The sequence below is a fragment of the Hypanus sabinus genome (genome assembly GCF_030144855.1).
Source record: "Hypanus sabinus isolate sHypSab1 chromosome X1 unlocalized genomic scaffold, sHypSab1.hap1 SUPER_X1_unloc_2, whole genome shotgun sequence".
In the NCBI taxonomy this organism is placed as follows: domain Eukaryota; kingdom Metazoa; phylum Chordata; class Chondrichthyes; order Myliobatiformes; family Dasyatidae; genus Hypanus; species Hypanus sabinus.
In genome coordinates, this window is record NW_026778968.1 from 1,095,426 (window position 1) to 1,107,768 (window position 12,343).

The 12,343-nt window shown below is 57.7% G+C and overlaps 1 protein-coding gene across 1 annotated transcript in view; it reads left to right on the plus strand.

The window, feature by feature from the left end:
- The first annotated feature begins 847 nt into the window (after positions 1-847).
- Positions 848-12,343, plus strand: part of tubg1 (tubulin, gamma 1) — a 109,275-nt gene continuing 97,779 nt past the window's right edge. The window contains exon 1 of the mRNA XM_059957816.1: positions 848-978. Coding sequence (XP_059813799.1) covers positions 930-978 — 49 coding nt within the window. The 5' untranslated portion in view covers positions 848-929. The remainder of the gene's footprint in view (positions 979-12,343) is intronic.

Genomic DNA, 12,343 nt, shown 5'->3' on the forward strand with positions numbered 1-12,343 from the left:
TCAGCAGGGGGCGGTATTGAACCTGTTTTAGATGTTGGGACCACTCTCCTGAATCCTCCTCAGACTCCCGTTCAGCAGGGGGCGGTATTGAACCTGTTTTAGATGTTGGAACCACTCTCCTGAATCCTCCCGTTCAGCAGGGGGCGGTATTGAACCAGTTTTAGATGTTGGGACCACTCTCCTGAATCCCCCTCACACTCCCGGTCAGCAGGGGGCGGTATTGAACCTGTTTTAGATGTTGGGACCACTCTCCTGAATCGAACCTGTTTTAGATGTTGGGACCACTCTCCTGAATCCTCCCGGTCAGCAGGGGGCGGTATTGAACCTGTTTTAGATGTTGGGACCACTCTCCTGAATCCTCCCGGTCAGCAGGGGGCGGTATTGAACCTGTTTTAGATGTTGGGACCACTCTCCTGAATCCTCCCGGTCAGCAGGAGGCGGTATTGAACCTGTTTTAGATGTTGGGACCACTCTCCTGAATCCCCCTCACACTCCCGGTCAACAGGGGGCGGTATTGAACCTGTTTTAGATGTTGGGACCACTCTCCTGAATCCTCCCGGTCAGCAGGGGGCGGTATTGAACCTGTTTTAGATGTTGGGACCACTCTCCTGAATCCTCCCGGTCAGCAGGGGGCGGTATTGAACCTGTTTTAGATGTTGGGACCACTCTCCTGAATCCTCCCGGTCAGCAGGGGGCGGTATTGAACCTGTTTTAGATGTTGGGACCACTCTCCTGAATCCTCCCGGTCAGCAGGTGGCGGTATTGAACCTGTTTTAGATGTTGGGACCACTCTCCTGAATCCTCCCGGTCAGCAGGAGGCGCTATCGCACCTCTAACCAACCGCCAATCGGAATGAACCGAAGGGGTCGGGTTTGCGCGCATGCTCAGTGCGGTTGGCGGGAGGAGCGGCGGCGGCGGCGGCGGCGGCGATGCCTCGGGAAATTATAACGCTGCAGCTGGGCCAGTGCGGCAACCAGAGTAAGTCGGGGTCGGTGACGAGCGGACCGTCAGTTCCCTGTGTTTGCATCGCGGTCCGAGCGCTAGGCCGCAGGCTGTAGGGTTGTCGCTTCAGTGGGTGTCCGTCCCGGTACCCGGTCCGCTGGTCCAGGGTCCCCACCCGGTACCCGGTCCGCTGGTCCAGGTTCCCCACCCGGTACCCGGTCCGCTGGTCCAGGTTTCCCACCCGGTACCCGGTCCCCGGTCCGCTGGTCCAGGTTCCCCACCCGGTACCCGGTCCGCTGGTCCAGGTTCCCCACCCGGTACCCGGTCCGCGGTCCCCACCCGGTCCGCCGGTCCCCGGTCCACTGGTCCAGGTTCCCACCCGGTACCCGGTCCGCTGGTCCAGGTTCCCCACCCGGTCCCCGGTCCGCTGGGTCCAGGTTCTCCACCCGGTCCCCGGTCCGCTGGGTCCAGGTTCCCCACCCGGTCCCCGGTCCGCTGGTCCAGGTTCCCCACCCGGTCCCCGGTCCGCTGGGTCCAGGTTCCCCACCCGGTCCCCGGTCCGCTGGGTCCATGTTCCCCACCCGGTACCCGGTCCGCTGGTCCAGGTTCCCCACCCGGTACCCGGTCCGCTGGGTCCAGGTTCCCCACCCGGTCCCCGGTCCGCTGGTCCAGGTTCCCCACCCGGTCCCCGGTCCGCTGGGTCCAGGTTCCCCACCCGGTCCCCGGTCCGCTGGGTCCAGGTTCCCCACCCGGTCCCCGGTCCGCTGGGTCCAGGTTCCCCACCCGGTCCCCGGTCCGCTGGGTCCAGGTTCCCCACCCGGTACCCGGTCCGCTGGGTCCAGGGTCCCCACCCGGTCCCCGGTCCGCTGGGTCCAGGTTCCCCACCCGGTCCCCGGTCCGCTGGTCCAGGTTCCCCACCCGGTCCCCGGTCCGCTGGGTCCAGGTTCCCCACCCGGTCCCCGGTCCGCTGGTCCAGGGTCCCCACCCGGTACCCGGTCCGCTGGTCCAGGTTCCCCACCCGGTCCCCGGTCCGCTGGTCCAGATTCCCCACCCGGTACCCGGTCCGCTAATCCAGTTTCCCCACCCGGTACCCGGTCCGCTAATCCAGATTCCCCACCCGGTACCCGGTCCGCTGGGTCCAGGTTCCCCACCCGGTCCCCGGTCCGCTGGTCCAGATTCCCCACCCGGTCCCCGGTCCGCTGGGTCCAGGTTCCCCACCCGGTCCCCGGTCCGCTGGTCCAGGTTCTCCACCCGGTCCCCGGTCCGCTGGTCCAGGGTCCCCACCCGGTCCCCGGTCCGCTGGGTCCAGGTTCCCCACCCGGTCCCCGGTCCGCTGGTCCAGGGTCCCCACCCGGTACCCGGTCCGCGGTCCCCACCCGGTCCGCCGGTCCCCGGTCCACTGGTCCAGGTTCCCACCCGGTCCCCGGTCCGCTGGTCCAGGTTCCCCACCCGGTCCCCGGTACGCTGGGTCCAGGTTCTCCACCCGGTCCCCGGTCCGCTGGGTCCAGTTTCCCACCCGGTCCCCGGTCCGCTGGGTCCAGGTTCCCCACCCGGTCCCCGGTCCGCTGGTCCAGGTTCCCCACCCGGTACCCGGTCCGCTGGTCCAGGTTCCCCACCCGGTACCCGGTCCGCTGGGTCCAGGTTCCCCACCCGGTCCCCGGTCCGCTGGGTCCAGGTTCCCCACCCGGTCCCCGGTCCGCTGGGTCCAGGTTCCCCACCCGGTCCCCGGTCCGCTGGTCCAGGTTCCCCACCCGGTCCCCGGTCCGCTGGGTCCAGGTTCCCCACCCGGTCCCCGGTCCGCTGGTCCAGGTTCCCCACCCGGTACCCGGTCCGCTGGTCCAGGTTCCCCACCCGGTCCCCGGTCCGCTGGGTCCAGGTTTCCCACCCGGTCCCCGGTCCGCTGGGTCCAGGTTTCCCACCCGGTCCCCGGTCCGCTGGGTCCAGGTTCCCCACCCGGTCCCCGGTCCGCTGGTCCAGGTTCCCCACCCGGTACCCGGTCCGCTGGGTCCAGGTTTCCCACCCGGTACCCGGTCCGCTGGTCCAGGGTCCCCACCCGGTACCCGGTCCGCTGGTCCAGGGTCCCCACCCGGTCCCCGGTCCGCTGGTCCAGGTTCCCACCCGGTCCCCGGTCCGCTGGGTCCAGGTTCCCCACCGGGTCCCCGGTCCGCTGGGTCCAGGTTCCCCACCGGGTCCCCGGTCCGCTGGTCCAGGTTCCCCACCCGGTACCCGGTCCGCTGGTCCAGGTTCCCACCCGGTACCCGGTCCGCTGGTCCAGGTTCCCCACCCGGTCCCCGGTCCGCTGGTCCAGGGTCCCCACCCGGTCCCCGGTCCGCTGGTCCAGGTTCCCACCCGGTACCCGGTCCGCTGGGTCCAGATTCCCCACCCGGTACCCGGTCCGCTGGGTCCAGGTTCCCCACCCGGTACCCGGTCCGCTGGTCCAGATTCCCCACCCGGTACCCGGTCCGCTGGGTCCAGGTTCCCCACCCGGTCCCCGGTCCGCTGGGTCCAGGTTCCCCACCCGGTCCCCGGTCCGCTGGTCCAGGGTCCCCACCCGGTCCCCGGTCCGCTGGTCCAGGGTCCCCACCCGGTCCCCGGTCCGCTGGTCCAGGGTCCCCACCCGGTCCCCGGTCCGCTGGTCCAGGTTCCCCACCCGGTCCCCGGTCCGCTGGTCCAGGTTCCCCACCCGGTCCCCGGTCCGCTGGGTCCAGGTTTCCCACCCGGTACCCGGTCCGCTGGGTCCAGGTTCCCCACCCGGTACCCGGTCCGCTGGGTCCAGGTTCCCCACCCGGTACCCGGTCCGCTGGTCCAGGGTCCCCACCCGGTCCCCGGTCCGCTGGGTCCAGGTTCCCCACCCGGTACCCGGTCTGCTGGGTCCAGGTTTCCCACCCGGTCCCCGGTCCGCTGGGTCCAGGTTCCCCACCCGGTACCCGGTCCGCTGGTCCAGGTTCCCCACCCGGTCCCCGGTCCGCTGGGTCCAGGTTCCCCACCCGGTACCCGGTCCGCTGGTCCAGGTTCCCCACCCGGTCCCCGGTCCGCTGGGTCCAGGTTCCCCACCCGGTACCCGGTCCGCTGGTCCAGGTTCCCCACCCGGTCCCCGGTCCGCTGGTCCAGGTTCCCCACCCGGTCCCCGGTCCGCTGGTCCAGGGTCCCCACCCGGTCCGCCGGTCCCCGGTCCGCTGGTCCAGGTTCCCCACCCGGTCCCCGGTCCGCTGGGTCCAGGTTCCCCACCCGGTCCCCGGTCCGCTGGTCCAGGGTCCCCACCCGGTACCCGGTCCGCTGGTCCAGGTTCCCCACCCGGTCCCCGGTCCGCTGGTCCAGGTTCCCCACCCGGTCCCCGGTCCGCTGGGTCCAGGTTCCCCACCCGGTACCCGGTCCTCTGGTCCAGGTTCCCCACCCGGTCCCCGGTCCGCTGGTCCAGGTTCCCCACCCGGTCCCCGGTCCGCTGGTCCAGGGTCCCCACCCGGTCCCCGGTCCGCTGGTCCAGGTTCCCCACCCGGTCCCCGGTCCGCTGGGTCCAGGTTCCCCACCCGGTACCCGGTCCGCTGGTCCAGATTCCCCACCCGGTACCCGGTCCGCTGGTCCAGGTTCCCCACCCGGTACCCGGTCCGCTGGTCCAGATTCCCCACCCGGTACCCGGTCCGCTGGTCCAGGTTCCCCACCCGGTACCCGGTCCGCTGGTCCAGGTTCCCCACCCGGTACCCGGTCCGCTGGTCCAGGTTCCCCACCCGGTACCCGGTCCGCTGGGTCCAGGTTCCCCACCCGGTCCCCGGTCCGCTGGGTCCAGGGTCCCCACCCGGTACCCGGTCCGCTGGGTCCAGGTTCCCCACCCGGTCCCCTGTCCGCTGGTCCAGATTCCCCACCCGGTACCCGGTCCGCTGGGTCCAGGTTCCCCACCCGGTACCCGGTCCGCTGGGTCCAGGTTCCCCACCCGGTCCCCGGTCCGCTGGGTCCAGATTCCCCACCCGTTACCCGGTCCGCTGGTCCAGGGTCCCCACCCGGTACCCGGTCCGCTGGTCCAGGTTCCCCACCCGGTCCCTGGTCCGCTGGGTCCAGGTTCCCCACCCGGTCCCCGGTCCGCTGGTCCAGGTTCCCCACCCGGTCCCCTGTCCGCTGGTCCAGGTTCCCCACCCGGTACCCGGTCCGCTGGGTCCAGATTCCCCACCCGGTACCCGGTCCGCTGGTCCAGGTTCCCCACCCGGTCCCCGGTCCGCTGGGTCCAGGTTCCCCACCCGGTCCCCTGTCCGCTGGTCCAGGTTCCCCACCCGGTACCCGGTCCGCTGGTCCAGATTCCCCACCCGGTACCCGGTCCGCTGGTCCAGGTTCCCCACCCGGTCCCCGGTCCGCTGGTCCAGGTTCCCCACCCGGTACCCGGTCCGCTGGGTCGAGGTTCCCCACCCGGTACCCGGTCCGCTGGGTCGAGGTTCCCCACCCGGTACCCGGTCCGCTGGTCCAGGTTCCCCACCCGGTCCCCGGTCCGCTGGTCCAGGTTCCCCACCCGGTCTCCTGTCCGCTGGTCCAGGTTCCCCACCCGGTACCCGGTCCGCTGGTCCAGGTTCCCCACCCGGTCCCCGGTCCGCTGGGTCCAGGTTCCCCACCCGGTCCCCGGTCCGCTGGTCCAGGTTCCCCACCCGGTCCCCGGTCCGCTGGGTCCTGGTTCCCCACCCGTATACCCGGTCCGCTGGTCCAGGTTCCCCACCCGGTACCCGGTCTGCTGGTCCAGATTCCCCACCCGGTACCCGGTCCGCTGGGTCCAGGTTCCCCACCCGGTACCCGGTCCGCTGGTCCAGGTTCCCCACCCGGTACCCGGTCCGCTGGTCCAGGTTCCCCACCCGGTCCCCGGTCCGCTGGGTCCAGGTTCCCCACCCGGTCCCCGGTCCGCTGGGTCCATGTTCCCCACCCGGTACCCGGTCCGCTGGTCCAGGTTCCCCACCCGGTACCCGGTCCGCTGGTCCAGATTCCCCACCCGGTCCCCTGTCCGCTGGTCCAGGGTCCCCACCCGGTACCCGGTCCGCTGGTCCAGATTCCCCACCCGGTACCCGGTCCGCTGGGTCCAGGTTCCCCACCCGGTCCCCGGTCCGCTGGTCCAGATTCCCCACCCGGTACCCGGTCCGCTGGGTCCAGGTTCCCCACCCGGTACCCGGTCCGCCATCCACTGGGTCCAGGTTCCCGTTGTGCTCAGTAGAAAATCTGAATCAGGGTTGTTATCACCGGCTTGTGTCGTTAAATACTGTATGTTAAAAAATGCAGCAGCAGTACAATGAAAAACATGAAAATATGGACAGAAAAGTAAATCAGTTACAGTAATGCATATTGAATGGGTTAAAAATTGTGCAAACACAGAAATAGTATATATTAAAAAGGAGGGAGAGGATTGCCGTGTTAACGTGGAGAACACTGCAGATGCTGGAATGTGAACATTCGCAAAGCGTTGACAGCTTCTGTCCCGTAACCAAGGGAGAAGAACCAGGTTTAATATCACCGGCACAGGTGTCGTGAAGTCTGTTGACTTTTATGGCAGCTATACAATGCAATTCATGATAATACAGAAAATCTTAATTGCTGTTAGTATAGATATAATATTTAAAACAGGTAATATAGAAATAAAAAAGTACTGAGTTAGTGTTCACAGGTTCAATGGCCATTCAGAAATCGGATAGCAGAGGGGAAGAAGCTTTCCAGAATTTGCTTCCAGTTCCTGGTGCTGGAGAGGGCAGGAACAGGGAGATAATGGATCTGAATGTGTGGCTGAGGAACTGGTGCAGGAAGCAAGGATTTACATTCTTGGACCACTGGGATCTGTTTTGGGGATAGGGATGAATTGTACAAAAGGGACGGTTGCACCTTAATAGGCGGGGGACCAGCATTCTGGCAGACAGGTTTGCCACTGCAACACGGATGTGTTTAAACTAAGTAGTGGGGGGGAGGGGATGAACTGGAAATGTAAGGATGGAGTTAAAGGGAGAGAGAAAGTGAAAATAAGAAAAGTTAAAAAGGACAACATAATCAATGGAGTAGAAAGCTCAAGAAGAGATCATACAGTATGGCCAAGTGAAATAGGAATTGATATGAAAGGAGAGGGGAGTAACAAATTAAAAGTATTATATATGAATGCATGAAGTATAAGGAATAAAGTGGATGAGCTTGAGGCTCAGTTGGAAATTGGCAAGTACGATGTTGTGGGAATAACAGAGACATGGCTTCAAGCGGACAGGGTCTGGGAAATGAATGTTCAAGGATATACATCTTAACGAAAGGACAGACTGACTGGAAGAGGGGGTGGGGTGGCTCTGTTGGTGAGGAATGATATTCAGTCCCTTGCGGGGGGGACATAGAATCAGGGGATGTAGAGTCAGTATGCATAGAAATGAGAAATTCTAAGGGTAGAAAGACCCTAATGGGAGTTATCTACAGGCCCCCAAACAGCAGTCTGGATGTAGGGTGTAAGTTGAATGAAGAGTTAAAATTGGCATGTCGCAAAGGTAGTGATACAGTTGTCATGGGGGATTTCAACATGCAGGTAGACTGGGAGAATCAGAATGGTACTGGACCCCAAGAAAGGGAGTTTGTGGAGTGCCCCTGAGATGGATTCTTAGAACAGCTTGTACTGAAGCCTACCAGGGAGAAGGCAATTCTAGATTTAGTGTTTTGTAATGAACTGGATTTGATCAGGGACCTCGAGGTAAAGGAACCATTAGGAGGTAGTGACCATAATATGATATGTTTTAACCTACAATTTGAGAAGGGGAAGGGAAAATTGGATGTGTCAGTATCACAGTTGAACAAAGGGAACTATGGAGCTGTGAGGGAGGAGCTGGCCAAAGTTCAATGGAACAATACCCTAGCAGGGAAGACAGTGGAACGACAATGGCAGGTATTTCTGGGAATAATGGAGAAGGTGCAGGATCGGTTCATTCCAAAGAGGAAGAAAGATCCTAAGGGGCGGCCTTGGCTGACGAGGGAAGTAAAGGGCAGTATAAAAATAAAAGAGAAGTATAACATAGCAAAGATGAGCAGGAAACCAGAGGACTTGGAAGCTTTTAAAGAGCAACAGAAGATAACAAAAAAGGTAATATGCCAAGTAAAAATGAAGTACGAAGGTAAACTAGCCAAGAATATAAAGGAGGATAGTAAAAGCTTCTTTAGGTATGTGAAGAGGGAAGAATTAGTTAAGACCGAAGTTGAGCCCTTGCAGACTGAAACGGGTGAATTTATTATGGGGAACAAGGAAATGGCAGACGAGTTGAACAGGTACTTTGGATCTGTCTTCACTAGGGAAGACACAAATTGTCTCCCAGATGTAATAGTGGCCAAAGGAACTAGGGTAAAGGATGAACTGAAGGAAATTTATATTAGGCAAGAAACGGTGTTGGATAGACTGTTGAGTCTGAAGGCTGATAAGTCCCCGGGACCTGATGGTCTGCATCCCAGGGTACTTAAAGAGGTGGCTCTAGAAATCGTGGACGTATTGGTAATCATTTTCTAATGTTCTATAGATTCAGGAACAGTTCCTGCTGATTGGAGGGTGGCTAATGTTGTCCCACTTTTCAAGAAAGGAGGGAGAGAGAAAACAGGGAATTATAGACCGGTTAGCCTGACGCCAGTGGTGGGAAAGATGCTGGAGTCAATTATAAAAGAGGAAATTACAACACATTTGGATAGCAGTAGAAGGATCAGTCCAAGTCAGCATGGATTTATGAAGGGAAAATCACGTTTGACTAATCTTCTGGAGTTTTTTGAGGATGTAGCTATGAAAATGGACAAGGGAGAGCCAGTGGATGTAGTGTACCTGGACTTACAGGAAGCTTTTGATAAAGTCCCACATAGGAGATTAGTGGGCAAAATTAGGGCACATGGTATTGGGGGCAAAGTACTGACATGGATTGAAAATTGGCTGGCTGACAGGAAACAAAGAGTAGCGATTAACGGGTCCCTTTTGGAATTGCAGGCTGTGACTAGTGGGGTACTGCAAGATTCAGTGCTGGGACCGCAGCTGTTTACAATATACATTAATGATTTACCGTACAACCATATAACAATCACAGCACGGAAACAGGCCATCTTGGCCCTCCTAGTCCATGCCGAACCCTTAATCTCACCTAGTCCCACCTACCCGCACTCAGCCCATAACCCTCCACTCCTTTCCTGTCCATATACCTATCCAATTTTACCTTAAATGACACAACTGAACTGGCCTCTACTACTTCTACAGGAAGCTCATTCCACACAGCTATCACTCTCTGAGTAAAGAAATACCCCCTCGTGTTTCCCTTAAACTTCTGCCCCCTAACTCTCAAATCATATCCTCTCGTTTGAATCTCTCCTACTCTCAATGGAAACAGCCTATTCACGTCAACTCTATCTATCCCTCTCAAAATTTTAAATACCTCGATCAAATCCCCCCTCAACCTTCTACGCTCCAATGAATAGAGACCTAACTTGTTCAGCCTTTCTCTGTAACTTAAGTGCTGAAACCCAGGTAACATCCTAGTAGATGAAGGGATTAAAAGTAACATTAGCAAATTTGCTGATGACACAAAGCTGGGTGGCAGTGTGAAATGTCAGGAGGATGTTATGAGAATACTTGGACAGGTTGGGTGAGCGGACAAATGTATGGCAGATGCTGTTTAATGTGGATAAATGTGTGGTGGCAAGAACAGGAAGGCAGATAACTATCTAAATGGAGTCAAGTTAGGAAAAGGGGAAGCACAACGAGATCTAGGTGTTCTTGTACATCAGTCAATGAACACAAGTGTGCAGGTACAGCAGGCAGTGAAGAAAGCTAATGGCATGCTGGCCTTTATAACAGGAATTGAGTATAGGAGTAAAGAGGTCCTTCTGCAGCTGTACAGGGCCCTGGTGAGACCCCACCTGGAGTATTGTGTGCAGTTTTGGTCTCCAAATTTGAGGAAGGACATTCTTGCTATTGAGGGAGTGCAGCGTAGGTTCACGAGGTTAATTCCCGGAATGGCGGGACTGTCATATGTTGAAAGATTGGAGCGACTGGGCTTGTATACACTGGAATTTAGAGGATGAGAGGGGATCTGATTGGAACATATAAGATTATTAAGGGATTGGACACGCTGGAGACAGGAAGCATGTTCCCGCTGAACTAGAGGCCACAGTTTAAGAATAAGGGGTCGGCCATTTAGAACAGAGATGCGGAAAAACGTTTTCACCCAGAGAGTGGTGGATATATGGAATGTTCTGCGTAGCGAGGTCAAGGGATATGGGGAGAGGGCAGGAACGGGGTACTGATTGTGTATGATCACAGTGAATGGTGGTGCTGGCTAGAAGGGCTGAATGGCCTACTCCTGCACCTACTGTCTATTGTCTATAATCCTGTACCGCCATCCTGATGGTGGCAATGAGAACAGGGCATGTCCTGGGTGGTGGGGACGCTGCCTTTTTGAGGCATCGCACCTGGAAGGTGACTAGTTTTACACGTCTCTGCAGCTGATCCTGTGCAGTGAATCGCCCCCTCCCCATACCAAATTGTGTTGCAGCCAGTTAGAATGTTTACAGAAATTTGCAAGTGTTTTGCGACATTTTGGGCGGAGACCTTTCATCGGGGCTAGAGGTGGGAGGGGGAGAGGGGCACTTTGGGCCCAGACTTTTCATGAGGGCTAGCGATGGGGAGAGGGAGGGGGACATTTTGGGCTGAGACCTTTCATTGGGACTAGAGGGGACAGACGGACATTTTTTGGGCTGAATCTTTTCATCGGGACCAGAGATGGGGAGGGAGAGAGTGACATTTTGGGCCCAGACTTTTCATCAGAACTAGAGGAGGGGAGGGGAAGAGGGAATTCAAAGGAGATATGCAGGGCAGTTTTTTTTTAACACAGTGATGGGTATCTAGGATGTACTGCAGATACGATAGGGGTGTTATGGCAGAAGTTCCTAATCTTTCTTGTACAATGGACCCCTTTGGCAGTCCGGTGGAGTCTGTGGACCCCTTCTCAGAAATACGTATTTAAATAAATAGAATTATACGCAGGATTACAAGAGAATCCAATTGCATTGAAATACAGTTATGAAAGTATTAAAAAAACATATTTGTGATAGAGTAATCTTTACGATATTTGGAGATGTTTGTAATAGCTGTAAAGTGATATGAAAGTATCTGATTTCTATTGGTGACAGTCACAGTTGGTGCCAATATGTCTGTGGTTTGCTGTCTACATTCATTGTTGTTGGAACTGCGGAGCTAGTTGCAAATCTTTTCCCAGCCAAGATATCCCTACCCTGGGTAAAAGATCCTGAAAGGCAGGAAATAGGGAGTGGGAGGAGAATCACAGAACACAACAATTCACTAGATATCTCTTGGAAGCAGTGCTCTTTGCAGGTGTATAACCTTGCAGTGCCAACAGCGTTAGGCAGGATGCCGCCGTTGTTTACCCCGCAGATGGGTTTTTGTGGGTGAGGGGGAGTGGAAGATTGCGCCCACGCCTTTCCCAGGGTCAGAACTGAGGTTGCGTCACATCTCCAATGGAGCCTCACTCATTTACAGACTTAAATTGTTTGTAAAGTACACCCAGGCAGAAACGTTTTGGAATTAAATCCAATCCCTTGCAGATTACTCAAGACCTTCATGTCTCTTCGGCATTAACCTCTACACTACCGTGTGATGGGAATTGAACCCGGGTCACTGGTACTGTAAACATTGTGCTAGCCACTACACTACCGTGTGATGGGAATTGAACCCGGGTCACTGGTACTGTAAACGTTGTGCTAACCTCTACACTACCGTGTGATGGGAATCGAACCCGGGTCACTGGTACTGTAAACATGGTGCTAACCACTACACTACCGTGTGATGGGAATCGAACCCGGGTCACTGGTACTGTAAACATTGTGCTAACCACTACACTACTGTGTGATGGGAATCGAACCCGGGTCACTGGTACTGTAAACATTGTGCTAACCACTACACTACCATGTGATGGGAATTGAACCCGGGTCACTGGTACTGTAAACATTGTGCTAACCACTACACTACCGTGTGATGGGAATGGAACCCGGGTCACTGGTACTGTAAACATTGTGCTAACCACTACACTACCGTGTGATGAGAATTGAACCCGGGTCACTGGTACTGTAAACATTGTGCTAACCACTACACTACCGTGTGATGGGGATTGAACCCGGGTCACTGGTACTGTAAACATTGTGCTAACCACTACACTACTGTGTGATGAGAATTGAACCCGGGTAACTGGTACTGTGAACACTGTGCTAACCACTACACTACCGTGTGATGGGGATTGAACCCGGGTCACTGGTACTGTAAACATTGTGCTAACCACTACACTACCATGCGATGAGAATTGAACCCGGGTTACTGGTACTGTAAACATTGTGCTAACCACTACACTACCGTGTGATGGGAATCGAACCCGGATCA